Source organism: Tachypleus tridentatus, chromosome 8 (genome assembly GCF_004210375.1).
Source record: "Tachypleus tridentatus isolate NWPU-2018 chromosome 8, ASM421037v1, whole genome shotgun sequence".
In the NCBI taxonomy this organism is placed as follows: Eukaryota; Metazoa; Arthropoda; class Merostomata; order Xiphosura; family Limulidae; genus Tachypleus; species Tachypleus tridentatus.
The window spans coordinates 8,543,962-8,568,474 of NC_134832.1; the positions used below are offsets into that span (position 1 = coordinate 8,543,962).

General features: G+C 33.7%; 1 protein-coding gene across 1 annotated transcript in view; it reads right to left on the minus strand.

Moving 5' to 3' along the window:
- Positions 1-24,513, minus strand: part of CCT3 (chaperonin containing TCP1 subunit 3) — a 43,461-nt gene that overhangs the window by 8,406 nt on the left and 10,542 nt on the right. The window contains exons 4-13 of the mRNA XM_076517539.1: positions 23,948-24,010; positions 23,044-23,140; positions 13,877-13,994; positions 10,207-10,287; positions 9,858-9,963; positions 9,423-9,505; positions 8,413-8,479; positions 7,844-7,976; positions 1,290-1,371; positions 541-639 (exon numbers count right to left, since the gene is read on the minus strand). Of these exons, the coding sequence (XP_076373654.1) occupies positions 541-639; positions 1,290-1,371; positions 7,844-7,976; positions 8,413-8,479; positions 9,423-9,505; positions 9,858-9,963; positions 10,207-10,287; positions 13,877-13,994; positions 23,044-23,140; positions 23,948-24,010 (929 nt within the window). The remainder of the gene's footprint in view (positions 1-540; positions 640-1,289; positions 1,372-7,843; positions 7,977-8,412; positions 8,480-9,422; positions 9,506-9,857; positions 9,964-10,206; positions 10,288-13,876; positions 13,995-23,043; positions 23,141-23,947; positions 24,011-24,513) is intronic.

Below are 24,513 nucleotides of genomic sequence, written 5' to 3' on the forward strand. Positions count from 1 at the left end.
ACCTACATAAACAACTTTTTTATTGTAAAGAAATTAGTCAAAAGTAAATTGATTAACTTAAAATAATTATGGTAAAATACTACTGCTGTCATACTTTATAAAAGGTACAGTTGTTGCTGTGCTGAAAAGTGAGATACTTAGTGTATGTAAAATTTACAGTGGAAAGTATATTGCTTCGATCAAAAAACACATTATCAGAGAAATATACTGAGGATGATCAAACAAGCTAGAATTGGTTGGATATACAAAGCTTTCAATTCAGTCATAAAAAAACAGTTTGAAATGAAAAAAGTTTCAGTTTCCTTAACTCAATGTTTCACATTCACACCTAAAAAAATTAAATAAATAATGAAACAAATCTTACTTGTTTTTCATGCAGAAATAGACATTATCTTTAAAAGTTGCATCAAGTTTCCTGAAATACAGCTTAAGTATTTTCACTGTTAGAATGAAAAGAGCATGTAATATCAGTGATACCCAATAAGTTCCAAAAAATTACAACCATTAACAAACAAATTAACAGAAGTAAAGATGGCTTACTCATCTCCAATTTTCTTAATTTCAAACAGTCCTGCTTCTGTCCCTACGTCATCTTCTTTCAATTCATCAGTGCGATTCACAATGGTTGCTCCACAAGATCTGTAAGAAAAGAGTATGGATTTACTAGCCTTGGATGGTATCAACAAGGAAGCTCAAATTAATTTTAAGTTATTATAACTGAGTATCTAAAATTTAAAATACAATGTTTTAGTCATTTAATGGTACAAAACATTACTTCAGTATTTCTGTAAATAGCAAGAAATCTAGAAGATGTAATAATTACTAATTGTTTTGATGTAAATTTAAAATATTTTAACCCCAAATAAACTAGAAATAATGTATTTTTCTATTAAAAATGAGTGAAAATCAAGGAAGTTCTGAAAGTTTTTTTTAAATACAAAACACACCCACATTATGTTCAAATAAAAATTTGACAATTCATATTTCAACTCCTGTAAACATATCATACAAGTTGTTTTATTCTCCCCTTCAGTTCTTACAATTACTTAACATTACCTGCTTTTTAAATAATTGTTTCACAGCTTTCTTTACTTATCACCTCTACTATTTTTATTTCATCACATAAACAATAAAATTTAAAAGTACAGCAAATTATGCAATCCCTGATGAAAATCAGGTATAAATAGAATACTTACATAATAAGATATAAACTGTATAATATATATAACATTGAATTTAATATAAAATTTTATATAAAAAATATATCTACTTATCATAAATGACTGTACCTTGCTATTCTATTGTTGTCCGTTTTGCGAACTCGCCGAATTGCTGATATCCCAGCCTTCACAAGAAAGTGTTGGGCAAGATCTGAATAATATAAAATAGAATGTTTATATAAAATAACTAATACACATCCCCCCCTTTTTTAATATAGAAACAAAGCCAAAAGAAATGGAACTTAAAAACAAACAAACAATCCCTTTAGCTACTTTAAGGCTCCACTGGAAATTTTTTCTTTCCTTACACACGCACACCACTAAAATGCTACACACAAATGGCAGTATAATTCCTTAAATATTGGTAATAAAATGATTTATTGCATGAGTATACTATAGTAATAATGTTTTATTTTTACTGATATTGCTATGTTGCCTTATCATGGGATTTATAATATACGCATAAAATGATACATGTAGTGTAGGTCCATAGTTTATACTAATAGGAATTTCATTCTGCCAAAGATGTGGGAAACCTAAGCTTTTCCCCTAACCACTTTACCTGTGCTTTTCATGCATCATTACCTCTAGTAAAATGTTATTCTTCTATTTCTAAAGGCAAAACAGGCAATATGTTAAGATTCAGTTTGCTTAAATGTTATCTTAAAAAATTAATTTATTGGTCACTCTGTTCTTAACTTGATATATATCAGAATATAAACAACAAAGTTCATCCATTTGTTTATGATAGTGCATACAAAAATCACACTTTTTAATTAAGTTAAATACACAGTTTTTATTTGCAAATGGATACACTGCAGTAAACTCATTTCTGATATCTACAAAATAATTACACACACTTGTGAAAATTAATATTTTCCTACATCGAAAATATATTTCTAATACATACATACCTCCACTCAAATACAGCTTTGTCTTCAGTGCTTCCCTCTATATGAACAAATATTTTTTGCTCATCACTATCTCTGAAACTCCCCCCTAGTTCATGTTTCTACATGGTTCAGCTGTGTTGTAGCATGCAAATAAGCATGTGACAATCCTCCATTAAATGGAGCACAACACTTTCCTGTTGCAGAAGGCTCTTTTTTTATACAGTAAAACACTATTTCAAGATTAGTCAGAAAAGAAGCAATAAAAGTGGGGAGGAAGGGTAAGAAGTACCCCATCAGAAATATATTTTCAGCATAAGAAAATAACTCCCAACAAAATATATCTTCTCACATAACAAGAATTAATGCAATATTTACCTTGATAAGTTTCCTTTGGAAAGCATCCAAAGAACTCCCACTAAGTGTCACTTTTTTAGATTGGAGAACACACTAGTGGGAGACTGCATCACATTTAAACTATGTGTACCACCCTCAATGAGTGAATATGTCACTAACTGGACAGCAAAAAGCCACATACAAAAATTAGCCATACATACCCCAGGTTAAGGTGGATAGGGCACATCAGACTATAGTAAGAAAGTCAATTCTGGTCTAAAACCTGTGAAACCAGTAGGAAGAGGGTTCTCAACAATCTTTATCTAGACTTTAGACAGGAGATAAAATCCAGTTTAAAACCAGCATATCTGGAAATAGGTTATCCAATCTATGGAAAGAAGAGGGTCCTAAACCAACCATACCATCTTTCCCATGGTGTAGAATGGCTAGGGTATGTTGGACCATAACTGGGTGATCAATTCCAGTCCAAAACCAGTAGTACTAGGAATGGGTCCATCTATCTTCTTCACCTCAGTTAGGAACAAGAAATGAAGAATTTCTGTTCCAAGAATCAAAGTTAATGTATGCATACTTAACCAAGAACTTTCCTCCATTGAACTGACATCCAAGCAACAATATGAAGGTGGAAAGTCAACACTAGTCTATGACCATGTGGTATTGGTAATGTATCACCCATTTCACAGGAGGTGGACGAGGGTCCCAGCCAACTCACATGTGAAAATATATGTTGACTGGCTAAGTTCCAACCAACTCAGTCACCTAGGAACCTGACATCCAGGCAGTGGTACAAGGAAGGGTTCTCAACTGGAAGGTTGAAGTGATGTGATAGAATAATCTAGTCAAAAACCATAATGCATCTGGAATTGTATAATAACATCACATCCATGGTAGAAGGACAGTCACGTCATCTATACTGGCAGAACACCACCACCCTACTCTTTACTGAGTGGGGTTGAGCACAATCAGAAGGAGACCTCCACGATCCACTACCACAATGGCCGAGAGATGTTGTTAAGTGGTAAGGACTCCCTTACTTCACTGGAAGGAGGAGAGAAAGTAATGCATTAGTGAGTTAGTAGGAACACAGCACTGAAGAAATTGCATAGGGTGACTGCAAAATCCTATTTCTGAAAGCAGAAAATTCATAGTTTATGCAACCACAAGAGCAGCAGAAATCTCCCTTATAGTTTACTTATGGTAATCCATGAGTGTACAGTCTGAGATGGACATTTATGATGCAAGACACTGTAAGGAAGAACCTAAAGCAGAAACTCTCTCTTTACCTAATAATGGTAATAATTCACTGGATATACATGTAATACACAGAAAAATTTACTTTATGTCAAGTGGAAAAAATATGCAAGGGAGAGGTAAGAATAAAGCCTAGATATAAAGATGAGCATGTACAGTTTGAGAGAACTTGATTAACCCTTTCCAGATGGGTCAAATGAGAAAAGCCAAATCTCACATTTGTTGACTTGCACTGAAAATCTCACTGAACTATTACCTCATGAATTTATGTCAATTTTGGCATCAAACTGCAGATTATAATTCAAAATACTAAGTAATTTTGTATGAGTTTGAAATAAATTAATAATACTTGACAAGCTAGGATTATAAAATAAAAATCTTGTATCTTGTCTTTATGGAAAGATACTGGTTACATACTAAATGAAACAGTGGCCCCCATTCACCTCTACATTTAGAAATATTCTCATAAACACACACTTCAATATACAACATGTGAATAACAAATGAAATGCTCAAAATGTCCCCTTAGCAATTTTCTCAATGTATTACGAGACCATCTAATTTTTGTAAACCATAATTTTAAGCAGGTAAGATGCATCTTTAGTCTGATCAAAATTTCATATCATTATAAGACTGAAATAAATCTTAATTATTAAAATTGGTTAAATTATAGTGAAATTCTATGGTATTGACTAAGTAATTTATGATTTTTTGGTTATTCAAATGTACATATAAAACCTAAAAACTTATTTCATATCTTCCATGTGCAAAATCTTGAAAGACTTGACAATCAAGTACAAAGGTCATAACTAGAAGAGATAATTGCTTTACTTCTGTATTTACTATGTTAAGAAAAGTAAGATTAAGTTTTTTTTTTTGTAAATAGTAATAATCTGTATATACACACACACAATTTATAATAATTGAAATGTGATTGTATATTACAAAATACTAGTTTATTAAAAAGGCAGCCAAGACAAGGTCACATTGTAAAAACTTAAGGTCAGTTTTATATTATTGGATATGTTAATGTGGGTGCACATGTGCCACATCATTGTTATTTCCATATTGTTAGTTAGGCATAACTGAAAGTCAATATAATATAAATACAGATAAATCTATAATGCCACGAGATTTAAAGCTATTTAGTCTAAACATTTATGTTTATAATTTATCGTCATTCTAGAATGAAAGAATAAGTTAGATTTCCTTATTTTTTTTTTTTTATGGTGGGTATGTGATTAGTCAAGTATAATAAACCTGTACAAAAGATTCTTCAGTGAAAATAAAATATTCTTTCTTAAGAAATGTTTGGTAACCATCTGGGCATTATATAGATTTTACTTGTGAAATTTTAAAATGTTCTAATGCACTAAAATATATTTTTAATCTTAAGATGAAAACTACTTATTGTGCTGGACAGGCAACATGTGAAAAGCAAAAAGGTGCAAGAAAAGCATTACTTAATAAACCTTAGGACTTAATTTCAAAAAAACATTTCAAGTATGAAAGCGCTGTAAAGTTCACTGGTAATGATAAATTTCATTAACATACACTTACTAATTTAAAAGTTAACACGAAATCCATAACAAGCACAAAAAGGCTATGGTTTCAGGGACAAAGCTGGTGCTTAGAGAGTTAGTCTTTATAGATTTAATACTTTAACTTTCAATATGTGTACATCTTCACAAAATCTGGCAGTCTTTCACATCAGTTAATATTACAATCTTTCACATTCAATAAATCATGTTTTAGTAAAGTATTTTTAATAAACTAAAATAAAGACCTCTCCATGAATATATATTATTTGTTTTAAATAGTCCACATGGAATGTAATTTTCATGTTAAGATTAAAAATAATTTTCCCCATCTCAAAAATCTTAAAGTTCATAAGTAGCTTTGAACTCAAAACAGCATACACCTATTTATAATAAAATTTTATTGCACTTTGAACCATGTCTAACTACTATTCTCACTATAAGTTGTTAATCACACAGGGAATGTGCAGCTCACATTATGCAGTCGAATTACATCACCTACTAGCTTTATGAAATTTCTGTATTATCATTATTACCGTTTACTTTACCTAATCCAACCTTAAATAACCCAAAGAGATCCCTATTTTTACACTTTGTTACTGTTATAAATAAAGAATAAGCATGAAAAACAAGAAATAAAGTACTTAATATTTTTTCTTGCTGTTGATTGTTAAGTACATTTAACCTTATTTTTATATTATTTGGAGAAATGCATTAAATATTTATTAATTAAATGCAAAGAATATAGATTAATAACATGTAAAAATAATCAATTTCCCCTAACTCTGAAAAGTTTTATGACTTAACTATATGACAAAGTGACAAGTTCACCAAGTTGTTAACTTTCCCACAGTAACAGTTTAACTATGAATGAAACTCATACTTATCTGCTCAGAACACAAAATTATACAATATATCATTTGAAAGATGAAAAGCTTGACATGTTATTATCTATAGGTAATATATAATTAAACAAAAAACTATTAACAAATCCTGAAAGACAGGATATGACAGGTGTGTGTATGGCAAGGAGTCTGGTTTTCTAATTGAAAGTTCTCTAATCAAACAAAATTGAAGGCTATCAAATTTAATTTGTCTGAGCAGTAAAAATTTTTATACTGAGTAATTTACATTTAATTTACTAACTTTTCAGGGGGAGTAGGTAAAACAAAGAAGATGCCTCGAGAAAAAAGTGTCATGTGTCACATGTCACACTAAGGAAAAATCAGTTTTTTAAATATTGCTTTGTAGAATTAACAACTTAAAACTTGCATACTATTAAAATATGGATTATTAGCTAAGATACTATGCTGTACTAATTGGTATAACATTAAGAAAAGCAATATAACAAAAATTTGAATTTAAGTCACAAAAACTGTCATGACAAAGGATACCTGTGGCAAGAGGGTTAAACAAATCTTGCCATGCCCAGGTATTTTACAAGGACCATCAGTTTTATATTGCCATGTATTCCAAATACAGTATCTTCAATGTCAGTTTTTATGCATGGATGGGCCAGATTCTTTACAGGTGTCTACAGCTTGTTGGCAATAAATGACAGCAATAAACAACACACAGTCCACTTGTTTTAAAATAATATATTAAAAGTACAAGTATCTAGTGCACTGTTGGTTATCACAGTTGTTTCCAAGCTTTCAATAACCGTCTCATTTCTATCGAAATTCACACAGGCTGGTTTGGTTACTTTAGAACACAATTTGACAAGATAAATTATACTTTCTGCTCTATTATTATAACAGAACCTGTGATTACTTCACTTTAAAAATCAGTTATATGCTCTTTCTGGTTAAACTCACAATCACACAGTTTAGATTTATCTACATAAATGTTTGACGCTCGTTTATGGCTCGACAAAGGCCTAGAACATTCTACACGTTACAAGATATTATGATACAATATTACTGAAGTGAAACAAGAAAACTCAGAAAGTTCTAGGAGCATGATGGAATAATATAACAATCATCAATTCACAACTATTGAACCACACAATGTGCACTTTATGCTTCATAAAGAGTTATGTAAACAAATTTGTGATAAACTATCACTTCTAAAAATAACTAAGTTTAACACTTAAAATTGTAATTACCTAGATGCTAACTAAAAGCAACTCTTGAATAATACACTTTTTACAAATATCCCAAATTTGTTTTTCATATTACCACTCAGACAATAATAATAGACTATTTCTACTCCAATCTCTGTCTAGAAAACATGTACTGGTATGCTTGTGGCTGATACGGCACGTAACGTCCAATGTCATGCGTTTGTGCTGTAATATTTCTTCATGATCTAAAAGAACTCTGCATGTGATGTTTATTTACAATAGTGTCTGAAATATATTTTCAAATGATGGTTCCAAAATAAATTTTAGGCTTTGCAATAAAAAGATGAATTTTAAATATGGAAATAAAAGGCTATTAATGAATACTTAAGTATGAATTTAAAGTGCTTTCAAAACACCCACAAATATTCCTCTCTTCCCCATTTCAAATTATTCATGTTTCAGCAATATTTGCTGTAGTGAACTGATAACCTATTACATTTGTAATAATAGTTTTAAACTTACCAGAAATTCCCTTTTCTGTAAACACAACATCAGGTTTAAAGCGAATGATATCAGAACAGATCTGCTGGATATATTCCTCCTCTAGCTCTAAGATACGGCTGAAATCTTCTTCCTTGGACAACTCTAGATTTGTCTACAATAAGAAAAACCTTGGGTTTTGTTCTAATACTTACAAGTCCAACAAGTGATCATTTTCACAATATGTAATATTTTGCTATCAGATAAATATTTAACAAGAGGTACCACCTAAGATCAACCAATCTTACTTACAAATATGGTATTTTCTGTTTGCCTATTTCATACCAAATTATTGTAATCATGAAGTATTTTTATGCACTGAATAAATATTTTTGAAGATAAAAAAACAATCTCCTATAGCATCAGAAAACACAATCGTCTTTTCACATCCAAAACTGCATTATAAACCATAAATATTTACCACTTTATTTCATGTATTCTAATAAAAGCATAACAAGCAAATAACTACAAGCTATTATTTAGAAAAATTTCTATCAACAACACTATGCTTAAATCACTTGAAAAAGCACTTAAGTACTGGAAAACCTTACCATACTTTCACCTTTCTTGTATTCCAGAGGACAATCTAAGAGGATGATTCGGGGATTTTCTATGCATCTGAGTAAAAGAAAATATATAAAAATTGTTTATATGTTTTAGACACAGGAGGGGGACAGGACAGGTAAAAACTTTCGGCGCCTGTCCTGTAAAAGTGGGTTTTTCTGACTTCTCTCTCTAAACTGAACCCCTGCCACGTTAGTTTGCATTTGAGACACAGGAGCCTTCAACCTCCACTACAATGACTACCAAAATTCCACTAGGCTAATGAAATTGTGTCACAGCATGAAAGAATATCAGAGCACTATAAAATGGTATAGGCAGGAATTCCAAAACATCTAGAAGTAACTGGTTAACATAGTTTCAGGACATCCTTTATATCAACCTATATCTTTAATAATCACAATTCAAAAGTTGTTACAGTTTGCTCATAATTACTTTAAGTAACATTAGGTACAAACAAGAACTTTAGTATATAAAATTTACCATATTTCAATAATTTGCTATTGTAAACATTGCATCAGTACAGACTGTTTTAATGTCTTTAAGTATGACTTTTGTATTAAGTAGATTCAATACAAGGACATAAATGCTTTCAGAATTTTTTTGTACACTTTCTCATATTCAAACTAATTACATGGTTCATACAACCCCCAGATACTAATATTTCAATTATTCTTGAATCCTGACATACAGAACTAAATTTACTTTTCAGGAATTTTAAGTGAAAACTGCAAATTTTTATTCTTTCAAGATTCACAACAATTAACATAAAAAATAAACAAACCTCATTCTGAAAGTATAAAGATATTTGTTTTTATAGAGTTCTTCCTTCCCATTAATTTTAACAATTTATTAGTTTTTAATGATTTCATGTAAAGCATTAAGATATCAAGTAATATTAATTGGGTAAACCAGTGGAGAAAAGAAGGTTTTTTTTTTTTTTTTTTTTAAATACTAATTGATCCCAGAAACTACAGAATGGTCACATAACTCATCATACCTTTTCATTTTTTGATGAGTAACATCTTTGTTGATCATAACTCCATTGAGAACTTCTGATTCTTCGATTGTACCACCTGGTATCTGAAAAATTATTTCTTTAAAATATTGTAAATTTCCAGGTACTTTACTATGCTAAAGAAGCTTATTATGTATTTAGTAGCAATTAAAATTGTTATTTAAGACTATTTTCCGAAGGGGGAAAAAAGTTATTTTAGCCTAATTATTTTTAAGTTAATTTGAAGGAACAGGTCAAAACCAAAGTTAAAAAAGAATAATACAAGGAAAGATTAACTAAGTAATTAAAAAATGATACAGGTGAACAGCAATTATTTCATAACTCTTAATTTGCTACTAAAATATTTAAATTTTGTTAAAATGCATAGAAATATAATAATGAAATAAAACCAATAAATAGAAATAAATGCATATCTACCTTTTCCACTTTGGCATAACGTTTAATATCAATCTCTCTTCTTCCATTTTCTTCAATAAAAACTGTTTTGACAGCATCTAAAGCAATCTGGCAGGCAAGGTTACCCCTGCAACACCCACAATTATACACATAGTACCAATAGTTGATATTTAAAAATCACCAATAACTATTATCATTGCTCACTGTTATTGTCATTACAATAATGTTTAACATACATCATCCAGGTTGCACAAATATTCTTCAAAAGGATAATACAGTTATATTTTTTAAACTAATTCAGCCTTTCCCCACCAAAAAAAACAAGGAATGCAACAAAAAATTAGCATATTACTCGAGTTATGATACTTACCATTTTCCAATAAACTTTGTTCCAATACAACTTTTAATAATATTGGTCATCTGCTCCTGGTTATTAATGTCCACTGGTAAACTATCCAGAAAATTAATCCATTAAAATAAATTACAATTAAATTTTAAATATGATTTTTTTTTTTTTTTTTTTTTATATATACATGAAACCTATAGGATACAATAATAATAATAATAATAATAGAAAACAATGTATTAAAAGCACCTGATGTGTACGAAGCATTTTTAATGATTCTGCATGCAAGAGTGCATACACACAGGCATGCATATGCACTGACATAATGGCATCTTGGAATATAACAGAGCACAAGAAGCTGTCAACATTTTAAGTTCAAAAAGAAAACCACAAAAGCCTTTTACACAATTTATTTTTCCATTTTATGAACTTGAGCAAGCATTATATATACATTTATGCTATTACTTTTTAGATATTAGCTAAGCCCATTGTTCTGAGCAGTCATTGATTATTTAAAATACCTTTCTTTGGGCTGCATCGAATAATGCTTGTACATTTATCTTCATACAGTTTTGTCTACCAATATAATTTGTGATGTTCTGATATTATAAGATGTTTTTACATTTACTTTTAGGCTCTTTTCACATTGTTTTACCCCAAAATAGCTATTCATTAGTATATAGAAACCTACGTGCATTTCTCATTTTTTAGTTTGTATAAGGTGTGCCTGACTTACATAATTTGTTTTTTGTAAGCTTTACTGGTGTCTTATTCACTTTTCCTACATCTACTTATCCATTTATGTGGTTTTTACATGCTTTAGTGCATTTTATATATATTTCTCAGTTTCTGAAGAGAGAAACTTTGCCAAAACCAAAGACAAATTTAGTGCTGATGTGACAAAAATCTTTCAAAGTTACATTTATGTTACCTTTACCAATTCTATATCACCTTAATTAGTTTACTATTGTATGCATACACCCTGCATTCGTGCTTTGATTTCAAATTTTATATATATACTCTTCAAAAAAAGAAACTCAAAAGGCGAAATTTGAGACAAATTGTTTACAAGTTTATTCTGGGTAGTTCTGTATGACATGTGTGAAACTTTGCACATTCGCTGCTGAACATCCAAAGTCTGCAAAGGCGAAGTCCACGCTCACTAGGTGAAGTTTAACGTCACTCAACGTCAATAACGAGTATGCCCCCCATGAGCATCAATAACAGCTTGGCATCTCCTGCCCATGGAAGCGATGAGATGACGAATCACATCCTGTGGAATGGCTGTCCACCCAGCCTGCAAAGCTGCTGCAAGCTGAGGTAGAGTCTGCGGTTGAGGTTGTCGCCGTCGCAGACGTCAGTCCAACTCCTCCCAAAGATGTTCGATGGGGTTTAAATCTGGTGATCTGTAGGGCCAGGAAAGAAAGTTAATGTTGTGGTGTCTCAAGAAGGCAGTGGTGGGTCGGGCTGTGTGAGAACGGGCGTTGTTATGTTGAAAACCCCCTTGACGTTCACCATGATGGGTTGCACATGGGGCCTAAGAATCTTGTGGACAGTTGCGTATAGTCTGATCGGAAATCCTACGCAGCCCTGGTATGGTCGAGGCAGTAGACGTCGCAGTGGTGGTCCTATCCCGAAGGTGACGTAACCGGATATTACGATCTTGTGCGGGCGTGGTCACACGAGGTCTGCCAGATCGTGGACGGTCATGAGTTAATCCATGTTGTTGGTGACGATTTCATAGCCTTGTGATGGTGCTAGGGTGGACATTCACAGATCTGGCAACATCTGATCGAGATTCGCCTGCTTCCAACGACCAATGGCGTTGTGCTTCCGTCAGTCTTGGCGTAACTGTATTGCGTGTCGGTGGCTTAACACTGAGCTATGGAAACCGAGAACCCGTCACTTTTATAGGGATTTTGCACATGTTGTACTTGCAGAACATGCAGATCTCTCAAGCAAATTTATTGGACACGAATGCGTTTTGGTGAAAAATCCGATGTTTTCCTCCGTTTTCAAAGTGCATAACTTTTATTGTCATTTTGGTCTGACAATCAGTGCCTTAACACGTGTAACATCACATACTGTGAGCTTGTAACATTATTGCATATAGTTCTCTTTAAAATAAAAAAAATATCCCTTTTGCATTTCTTGTTTTGAAGAGTATACTTATCTTCTACATGCAGACTATAACAAAGTGAGATTTGATTTCACACCAGCAAATTTTCCAGCTATAAATGCATACTGGCCATTCTTGATAGTCCTACCCTTATAAATAAAAACTGCAGTTTGTTGCAAATGAGATAATAATTGAGCTTGGATCAAATGAAAGTTTTCACTTCAGAAATTCCACAGCTTCACCGAACATCACAATACAAGAAACATATTCAATACCACCAATGCTACTAAAATAAACAGTTGTGATAGCTACAATAAATGTCAAATAGAAATGTAGTACTGAGATAATTATATGCTATGTCAGTAAACTGTACTAGATCTCTATCTTTCACACAAGTGCAAATATTCTCATTATTTCACATATCCTTTTTATTAGAATTTTTTTTTTATTTAAAATTCATCAGATAATGAACCTATAATCAGAAAACAGTTTAACATTTAAGTAAAAACACACTGAACAGGACTGCACATAAAGTCTATAATTAATGTTCAACAGTGGCTAACTGAACATAGTCTAGGTCATTATAACTAAAAGGTCTATAAATTTTTATCATTAACCCTATCAGCACAGTATGCCTTACTGTGCATGACAAGGTTTTAGTGTCTTCTTTCAAAAGTTTATTAAACTATTGTGTTATAACAATCAGTAGCTTCTTTATTTTGTTCAACACTCCTCAAATAAGTATGAAATTAAATGTAAATTACTCACTATAAAATCATCATTGCTCAGATAAACCACAACTTCTATAGCCTTTAATTTTGTTTGGTGACAGAGCTACTGAACAGAAAACCAGAACTCTCCTACTACACCCACCCATCACATCATCTTTTTCAGTATTTGTTAATAGTTCTCTCATACAAAGTAGCTCACAGGTAATGTAATTTGATAGCTTAGTGTGCTTTCCCTAACTGATTTACAACTTATATTAGTGAGGATAGTAATTAAAAAGAATTAAGAGTAACAAAACAAAATGTATTTCACAGATAGCTTAAAACTACTTGGGAGAAATGAAAAGTTATGTTACAATTTATAGTTATTCTAGAATAAAAACAAGGTTATAATTAAGATTTTAAGATGAAGTTGATTAAATTGATCAAATCCTGTATAGGGTCAGGGTGGAGAAAACAGTGTTACTGAAAACAAACATCTGAAATCTATTTGGAAGGTAGTAGGGATTGAACAAAAGAAATTGAGATTTCCAAAATGAGAAAAGGTATTTTTAATCTTAACATTAAAATCACTCTGCACATGGACTATTAAAAAAATAATGCTCATGAACAAACATTTTACTTTGCTAAAAATACTTTTTTCATATGTGAAAGACTTGTAATGTTAATTGAAAGACTGTCAAGTTTTGTAAAGATACACTTACTCTATTGAAAGGAGTATTAAATTTATAAAGATTTTAAATGTGAGCAAATAAATTGATCAAGTCCATGTTATTAATAAAGTTAAAAAAAATACAGTGACTATTCTGGACACCATCAAAAATCAATTTTCAACAATTTCCCTCACCTCACTTCTTGTAAGATTTCAACAAGATCTTCAAGTGCTTGGCGGTAGGCTTTGATTATCACAGTAGGATGAATGTTTTGTTCAAGAAAAGGTGCAGCAACAGATAATAACTCTCCAGCTGTAAACAGTGGGTAAAAAACAACAAATAAATAAGAGTTCAAACAAACCACATTACCCTCTTACTTGAGTATCTTTCACTATGCATGACACAAGGTTGTAGTGTCTTACATTTAAAGTTTTATTAAACTACTTTTCATTTATACCATACCAATTAGTGTGGCATAAAAATCTTAGCTAATAATCCATATTTTAACAGTATACATGTTAGGTTCTTAATTGCATGAAGAATTAAAAAAAATATATTCAATTTCCTATGGTATGACAATTGGCATTTTCCCTAGATACCTATTTTATCCCCACCTTCCAAGAAATTATGAAATTAAACAAACTACTCACTGTAAAATTATCATTGCTCAGGCAATCCATAATTTTTATAACCTTCAATTTTGTTTTATTACAGAGCTATCAAATAGAAAAATAAATGCCTCCTACCACATCCTCTTTCTTTAATTATATATTACCTATAACCAATAGAAAGTTAAGAATTTTGTCTATCAAATTATGTATTATATAACATTGTGTTATAAACACACAATAGTCAATTTCACTTCTAATTCAACTTTGGCTCTCACAAGAATCACAATGGCTCTTGTTGTTTAGTCAGAAAGCCAGAAAAAGTTGTCTGCTTTTTGCATGTTATTAGTCTATGTTCTTTGGTGCATTATTTAATTAAATAAAATTTACTTAATGCATAACAACCATTAGTTTAAAAAAAGCAGAGTTAACTTATTTGTTAAGGCCAAAATAAAAAAACAGAATACTCAGGTAAGCACATCTTTCTAATTATAAAAGTAATTAAAGGGTAAAATTAAATACTTTAAGATATTTAAGGTTAGATAAGGTAAAATAAACAATAAAAACACTAAAAATATTTTATGAGGCATGCACACAAATAGCTTGTGGCTAATATAATTTGATAGTGTAATGTGAGCTGCATATTCCCTAAATGAAATACTTAGAACTTATAATGGTTTGAACAGTAGTTAGATAGTCCACATGGCAACCAAAAAGGCAATAAAAAATATAAAATTTTACTATAAATAGATGTATGCTGCTACAAATTTAAAGCTACTTCGGATTAATGAATGCAGTTTCATTCTACATTTGAAGTCATTCTAAAAAAATGAAAAGGGTAATTTAGACTTACCCTGTACAGGAGTTGGGCAGATAAAACAAGAAAACCTAAGGATTTACTAAAAGCAAACATCTGAAATGTATTTAGAAGGTGTTAAAAATTACCTGAAAGAAATCTTAAATTTTTAAGATAAAGTATTTTTAATCTTAATATGAAAGTCACTTTGCATATGGACTACTACTCAAAGCAAATACTTGAAATATTCAAGGACAATTTTGTTTTTAGTTTATTAAAACCTTCACTATAAAAATGCAATTTTTTTGTGTGAAAAGCTTAAAATTTTTAGTGAAAGACTGCCAAATTTCATAAACACTATATCAAAAGTTAGTAGTACGAATTCTATGAAGAGTACAAAATGGTCACATGGTTTGTTGTTTGGTATTTATTGGTGCAAAGCTATATTTGCCAAACAACCAGTAAAAAACAAAAGCCTTATAAAATGTAAAAATAAACAGAATTAAAATGACACTGGCCAAAATTCAGATAAAGAGTTGAAAAAAAGACAATGCCTTTTAAAAATTTTAAACTAAAAGCAAGATGGGCAGCATCACCAATGACTGTTTAACATCAGGGGTAAACCTGTGGACAAAAATATGCAAAATGGTGCTGGCGTTCAGCTGTAATGATGGTGTGTCAGTAAAACGTGGGCTACTATGACTTCAAAACAACTTCTTCCTTCCAATCCTTACAGAAACAAGACAGCCAAAGAACAACAGAAGGTTTAATCTGGAAAAGCTTAACATGTTACTCACTCCAAGTCAACAGCCAACTACAGTTCATATGTGGGATAGGAGTGGCAATGACAGCATCAAAACATAGATTTAGCTGGGATGTGTGCAAGTTTCTTCCTGCAAATACCAACATGGCCTGATATCCAGAAAAACTGGATAGAAATGGAAGATACAGAAACATGCTAATCATTTGTTAATACTGGCAAAACTAGAGTGAGAACTAATGGTAAATTTAGTGTTTTATGGCACAAAGCAGCATGGCTATCTGTGCTAAATGTCTGGTAAAAAGGTAAAAAAAGTAAATGTAGCAAAATTCATAAAAGGAAATGAAAGCAAAACAAAACAGCAATTAAAAACATAAATGACATAAAACCAATGTTGACATCCAGTCTAAAATATTAAGTTACAGAGAAACTACAGTAATAGAAGTTGTAAAGGACTTTCTGTAGCATAATGGTAACTATCATAACCTGCCAGGAAGACTAACAGGTAAGTACAAGAACCACCGTCAGTCACCTGAAGTTGGCCTTTCCAGTCCTGGTTCCAGGTAATGTGTCATTATGGCCAGTATCAAAAAGTAAAGTAATAAGAGTGTTAAAAGACATGCAGCAAAATTGTAATAATAACTCGCCAGAACGACTAACGGGTAGTTCAAACAGCAGCGTTAGTCACCTGAAGTTGGCCTTTCCAGTCTTGGTGTCGAGTTATTTAATGTTATGGCCATTTTTCCAATTTCAAATCGAACTAGAAAGATTTTGACTCTTAAAAGGGAACCACAATAATGAATAAATATAAAACTTAAATGACAATAAAAAGATTAATGGCCATTAAAAAACTGAAAACTTTATCAAAGTGGACAGTGTCACCATCACCAATAACACTGTCTAATGTTATGGGCAAACCATGGGAGAGAACATGTTTAAAATAGTGCCGTTGTTGAGGGTCATAATGATGGTAAGAGAGTAAAATGTGGCTTACAGTGATCTGAGTGTTACACAAACTACACATTGGTGCATCAGTTCCAGGCAAAAGAAAACAATGAGTTAAAAAACTGTGACCAATGCATAGTCTAGTTAGAACAACTCCCTCCTTCCAATCCTTATGAAAGCTAGACGGCCAAAGTCCAATACAGGGTTTTATTTGTAAAAGCTTGTTGTCGCATTGCTTATGACAAGACAAGTGTCAAGCCAAGCCTTGAATACAGGGCCATAGTCCATGTATGGAATAGGCACAGTGGTGATAGTACCAGAGCAGTTAGATTTAGCTGCCGTGTCTGCAAGCTCATTCCTGCGAATACCAACATGGCCTGGTATCCAGAAAAACTGGATAGAAGATGTTAATGAGAAATGGGCTAGTCAGTTTTGAATATCAGCAAGAACAGGGTGTGAGCTAATGTGAAGCGATTCCAGGGCCAGTAGAGAACTAAAGGGAGTCAGTATAAATAGTGCAGTTGGAGTACTGCTTAGCTTTAATATGATCCAAAGCAAAAGAAATGGCATACAGTTCAGCAGTGAACACAGAAGCTCTAGAGGGGATCCTGCACGCAACCACCAAACCGCAAAAAACCATGGCAGAGCCCAGAGTCACCTGATTTGGAACCATCCACATAAATTAGAATGGAAAGATTGTTCAAAAGATGTTCAATAAATAAAAAATGGTACTTCCAATAGGGAGTATCTGCCTTTCTCAGATGACTTAAAGCAAGGTCACATTTGGGGACTGTAATAAGCCATGGTGTGATGGGCTGACCAGTGTATTCTGCAATGTTATCCAAGGACAGACCCAATTCATCCAATTGCACCTGGATGTGAAGGCCAAAAGGAGCAATGGCAGATTGTTTGTTCTGAAAAAGTATGGCCCACTGAGGAAGGAAAACACAACCCCAGGTGGGATGCTTTGGTAAGGAACGAAATTTCGAAGAAGACAGTAAAGACAGTTGCAAACAGCAAAGGTGCAGAGAAGGTTCACGAGATTCTATGTATTAGTTCTGAACTGGGGAGGTGTGGAAAGCCCCAGTGCAGAGTCAAAGTACTTGATGAATGGGGTCAAGCATCTTTAAGGCCGAGGGTAAGGCAGAGTCATAGACCAGTGATCCATAGTTAAGTTTCGATCGAATAAGAGTATGATACATCTTTACCACCAGTTGGGGAGTGGATCGATGTTAGAGAGGACATGGAGGATGTTCAGTGCTCTTGGCATTTGACCCGTAGCTGCTTTAAGTGTGGTATAAAGGTCAGCTTACGGTCAAAGATAAGCCCCAAGAACTTGGTCTCAGGGACCACAGGCAGTGTAACTTCACCAATACAAAGTTCAGGATCAGGGTGAATACCCCATTGGTGGCAAAAGTGCATGCAAACGGATTTAGAGAGTTTGCCATGGTCCACTTCAGTACACGATTGAGGGGAGTTTAAGTTGCCGTTCAATATATCTCATATTCGACGACTGACACAAGATGTGAAAGTCGTCGACATAGGGCCCGTTTGCAACAGTGAGAGGGAATTGTTCAGTGATGGCATTAATCTTTATACTGAAAAGTGCAACACTCAAAACACAGCCCTGTAGAAAAGAACGGGAAAGTGTTGAACCCACACAAACTTGGAATCTCCTGTCCATTAAAAATTTTTTAATAAAAATGGGTAAATGGCCACGTAACCCATAAAATGTGAAGGTCTTGCAAAAATGCCATACCTCCATCTTGTGTCATAAGCCTTCTCAATGTCAAAAAATATTGATACAAGATGTTGTCGTATGAGAAAGGCTTCTCCGATTGACGTTTCAAGTCCAATTAGGTGGTCCATGGTGGAGTGCTGTCGTCGGAATCTACATTGGGTAGGCAAGAGGAGGTTGTTTGATTCGAGGAACCAAACAAGACAACCATTAACCATCTTCTCTTTGTTGTTAAAAGGGGATTCCAGTGACTGAGAACACGAACGAATGATTGGTCTGCAACTTGGGGTGGGAGAAAAACATGCATCTGAAAAAATGCCTGTATCTGGAACCAAAGGATGTGGATCATGGGGTTTGTTAGAATGTATGGGAGGAACAGAGATAGGTGTAGAAGTTGATTCACCAACTTTAACCATAGAGATCAAAAGGTTTTTCATTTGTTTTGAGAACGATTCACTTGGAAGCACAGAAAGATCCGTCTGCACTCCCACTGTAGTGGTGGAACGAAGTGCAGCAGCATATGTCCAAGATGAAGTGATGGTCAGCAATTTCCAAGCCTCAAGATAAGTAATGTTACGAGTCGTTTTCAAACGCTGCACCTCTTTTTCTTCCAATATTTAGGGCAAGAACAAAAGTATGAAGGGTGAGAACCACTGCAGTTGACACAATGTGGGTCCATTTCACACTCTCAGGCATCGTGGTCCTTGCCACCACAACGGGCACATGTTAGGGAACCATGACATGATGTCTTTGAGTGAACCTCTGACATTGGAAACAGAGGATTTGGAATGTACAGCTGTACGCTGCAATTTAGATAACCTGCTTTGATGGTGGCAGGTGCACATGGTGATGTGAATGTAAAAACGAGGATATTTGTCAGCAGTGTAACTCCATCTTTGAGAGTGCAGATGCACATCAATGTAGAAATTCCTCGAGTGGAGAAACTAGCGAGAATCTCTAACTCAACAATAACTCCTTGTGATGAATTCAAGGTAGCATAAGGGGTAACCTCAATAGGTACATCCCCAATAGTCTCAAGAGGAGTTCACTGTGTTGGGATGTTTCAACCAACACGGCTCCAGATCAAAGCTTCTTTACTGACTGGAGAGCTTCTTGTCCCTTCTGAATGAAAAAGTGAGATATTTGTCCTAAAGGTTTGTCTGAAAGTGAATGCAATATAAGAAAATGAGGTACAACAGGTGGTACACATGGTGAGGATTGCTGTTCAGAATCTTCAAGATGTGTTTGTTTATCTATAGACTTTTTTCACTATTTAAAGATTTGTAATTGGAGTATCAATAATAAAAAAGGAAAATTTCGGTGCCCACTGACTCCACTCACCATGGAGCCCTACGAAGGGATGCACTACAATGCTAAATAAGGACACTGCAGCAATTGCAGGTTTTCATGAGCATTGTACCTAAACAGATACAATGTCTACAACACCTGTTGAGAACATCCAACACTGGTACTTTGTTGACTTTAGCCCAAGTGGACCAGCCAATTGACCCAAGGGAAGCCACCCCAAGGCTGCCCATGTACAGGAATTCAAGACCAAAAAGTAGCGTATTAAGGTTGGACCCCTCAAACACCAGAATTCTCTGCTCCCCTTCACGGGTTACCATGCACAGCAAACACGTGGGCAGATGTTTAGATCCCAGAGGAGATAACCTGAAAGAACAGAACCTTCCCTGGGAGGTCCCCCTCACCATGTATAGGAATCCACACAGAGGGGAGCTCATATGCACTTGGTATTACCTGTTCATTAAGTAATTGTTGATAAAAGCAGTCAAATGGCCACACAACCCATACAAATGGAGTTTTTGCAAAATGTTATACCTCCACATAGTATCATAACCCTTCTCAGGGTCAATGAATACAGAAAAAAGATATTACTTGAGAAAGGCTACTCCAATAGATGTTATGTCAAATCAGGTGGTCCACACTGGTGCACCGTCACTGAAACGTATATTGGGTAGCCAAGAGGAAGTTGTTTTATTCAAGAAACCAAACATGACAAGTATTAACAATCTTCTTTGCAATCTGAAAGAGACAGCTTATCAAAGCATCTGCATGAAAGTTGGAAGGAATCGTGGGATCCTTCCCAGGCTCAGAAAAAGGGAGGACGATAGCCCGGTGCCAAGCATTCTCCTAACAGATACAGTTAAAAACAACCAGAAGAATAGCAATAAAGGCAGGAGAGAGATGACACAGCATCTCATAGTGAATATTATCAGGTCCAACCAATAAAGAGCAAGCTTGAGTTCCAGTGTAAAGGGGTAATTTTAGTCATACAGATAATTGACCCAAAAGAAAATATATGATTGATCTGCCTGAGATGGTCAAAAAAGTGGGGGATGAAACAGAAGTGGTAAATGCACAAAAAAAATTTCACCAAAAGTACTGGCAAATGTCCTGGGCATCAGCAACTTCCTGGCCATCAGAAAACAAGATCGAAAGGAGAAGGGAAACATACTGCCCACTAAATTTCCAAATCTTGTTTCATGCAATTTTGGAACTGGTGGTAGAAGAGATACTGGTTGTGAATTTAATCCAAGATTCCTTCTGGCTTTGAAGTCTTACCTGTCAAGCATGTCCATAAGCCCGATGAAAAGCAATGTGGTTTGAAAGTGTGCAATACTGAGAAAAGGTATACCAGGCCCCTTTATGAGCCTTCCTTGCCATTTAACAGACAGGATTCCACAACGGATGAAGATACAGCAGAAAATATGTTGATGTTTAAGGATTAGACTGAGCAGCTACCTGGACAATACGATTGGTTACTGCTGCCCTGCAGTCATTTAAAAATTGGATTACAGACAACAGCAAGTTTAAGTTCCAGAAGAGCAGTGAAAGAGAGCTAGTTGGCCTGGTCTAGATTCCACCAAGGCACAGGGGTTGGTGGCATTGAACACATCTGGTCATCTTCAAAATGACAGTGACTCGCAGGGCAATGATAATATTTCTATCAACCCTCCAGAAAAAAGTGAGGGAAAAGTGAAGGGGAGCAGACAGAAAGATCAATAGCAATAGACGTCTGACTAGGTGTATAAAAATAAGTACAAAATCCAGTATTGAAGAAAGAAAGGTTGTGATCTGAGAGCACATGCTCTATGGAACAACCACTCCCATCAATATCAGCACCACCCCAGAGGAGATTACATTCATTAAAATCTCCTAGAATTAAAACAGGAGATTGGAAATGTCAATGAGAGCATCATGGTTTGATTGCTCATAGGTCTCTCCAGGAGACAAGTAGAAAGAACAAACAGTGATGGTATGACCCAAGGAAACAAAGATGGCTACAGTCTTTAAGGATGTATCAAGAAGTAAGGACTGGACAGGCATGCATTGGTCAACCAGTAGAGCCATCATTCCATGCACTCAGCCATCACACAACTTGTCACTACAGTACAAAGAAAACTGCCAAAAGGTGATTGTATCAGCAGATTCCAAAAACATTTCCTATGAGCAAAGATACACAGGATGATAAGAATCAAAGTTTTAAAGTCCTCCACATTAGAACAGAAACCTTAATAACTCTGGCCAAAAAAACAGCAGTCGTCAATTCAGGTGGAGGAGAATAGGGCAAAGAGCCCTTCTGTTCTCTATATTGTTTTCTTTAGTGGAAGGTCTGTCGATCTCCATAAATCCTGCATTAACCTAGTATGATCAAGATTGTTGGTGGATGCAGATCCCAGAGACTAAGGGTGTGAATAAATAATTGTTTTGCATATTGGGGCCAAAGGAGAAAATGGGTGGTTTGTTGATTTAGTGTTTTATGGCACAAAGCAGCTAGGCTATTTGTGCCAAACATTTGATAAAAAGTTAAAAGGAAATTAAAGTAAAACAAAACAAAGTTTAAAAAAAACAAATAGCATAAAATTAACGTTTACATTTAGTCTACAATGTTAAGAGAAAAATTAAAGTAATTCAATTGTAAAGAACTTTCTGTAACATAACTAATTATCTTAACTTGCCAGGAAAACTAACAGGTAAGTACAAAAACCACCATCAGTCACCTGAAGTTGGACTTTCCAGTCCTAGTTCCAAGTTATTTGATGTTAGGAGAAAATGGACCCAAGGAAACACCAGGAGCTGGAGCCAAAGGAAGTGGATTCCAGCCACTAGAAGGAGTGGTGAAAACAGGAAAGAGAGATATTGACTCAACTCTTAACAATGGTTGGCAAAAGACTATGTGATCAGAGAATAACTGTCAGAAACAGTGGAACTGAGTGCAGCAGCATATATCCGTGTTGGAGTAGGGGGACTGACTTCTGAGCCTCTGGGTAAGAAATATTATTCACCATTTATAAACATTGCACCTCTTTCTTCTTTATCCCCTAAGAGCAAGAACGAAAGTAAGAAGGGTGTGAACCACTAGTTAAAACAGTGGGGTTAGAGTTTGCATTCCTAGGCACAAAACCATAAATTACTTACCATTTTATTCACTCTACATTCAGATAAGTTACATTATATATTTTCCCTAAAAGAGCATAACTTCAGATACACACCTAAAATGATTACTGAAGTCGTCCCATCTCCAATTTCTTCATCCTGTGTACGACTAATTTCTATCATTGACTTAGCTGCTGGATGTTGTACAGTGATCTAGGATTAGAAAGAATTCTTATGAAAACATAAATAGTAAATATACATAGTTGAATATTTTAGTGTACCATAAGCCAATCAAGCCCAACTACAAAATACTATATCATACAAACCCTGTACATTACAAAAAATGATCAGTGATAAAAACGTCACTGTCTCAAAACTGCAAGTCTATAGAATATCAATATTGTAGTGACTAGAACTGAATAATTTATAACATTTTCTAACTAATTAATAAATAGGTGCCATTACTCAACAGTATTCCTCAAATCATGTTACCTATATACAAAAAAAAAGTGCAAAGGATGTTTGAACCAAATACCTTCCCTCTAGTGAGCAGTTAAAAGGAAAAAGGTTGGCAACACTTGTTGCCAGTTAGTTGCTTTTCCTCTTGTCAGCAATCCAAAGTTATTGACAGGGGCAGATAGCCTTATTAGCTTTGCCATAACAAAGACAAGTTACACATGTGGTACCAATACTTCAATTGCTTGAAAATAGTACTAATCTGAAATCTTAATTTTGATTAGTTGATTATTTTCATAATTGATTAAGAGTGATGTAAACTAATCAACTGCTGAAATAATCTAAAATAGAAATAATCAAAAACATTAATTTTCAGTAGTTAAATATATTGCCACAAAATTTCAATTAACCAATTGGTAAAAATTATCAAAAACATTAAATGACCAGAAGTACTAATCTTGATTAATCAGTTGATGCAACATTAATCAATATACTCACTGTTCATAAGTGACTGATATTAAACCAATGGCAACACTACTTCATTAGCAAATATTCATAACTCACCTCCCTCAAAATGGCATTTCCATCATTGGTCATCACAATCCCTCCCATAGGATCCATTAACATCTATATAATGAAAAACACATCAGTTCATTTACCTATTCAAAATAAAAGTTAATATCTTTTATAAAACCATTTTTATATAAAAAAACTTGCACAAAGTTAAAGTGTGTTTCAACTCCTTTCTGAATATTTAGCATGTCAGTTAATGCAATAAAAAAAACAAACACAAATAGTAACAACGTACAATTAATGTTAGTATAATACAAGTATGGACTTTTGATCTTATAACAACCAATAAGGTTAGAAACCAGTTTTTAAATTCTGTTTATGCCATATTTATAGATAAAGCTCTCCCACTTGTTTAACAAAATAAAACAGTATTTTTTAATATTTCATTCTTGTTCAAATTTAAAACTAGTAAATTAAGAAGTTTACAAGGAAATACCCTTTGTTGATGGTAATACAAAATTTCAAGCTCCCACAACAAAGATTTAAATGGTGATATGTTCCCAAAACAGTGAAAGTGTTAAACACATTTTTCTAAAAAAGCTATTTCTCCACCATAT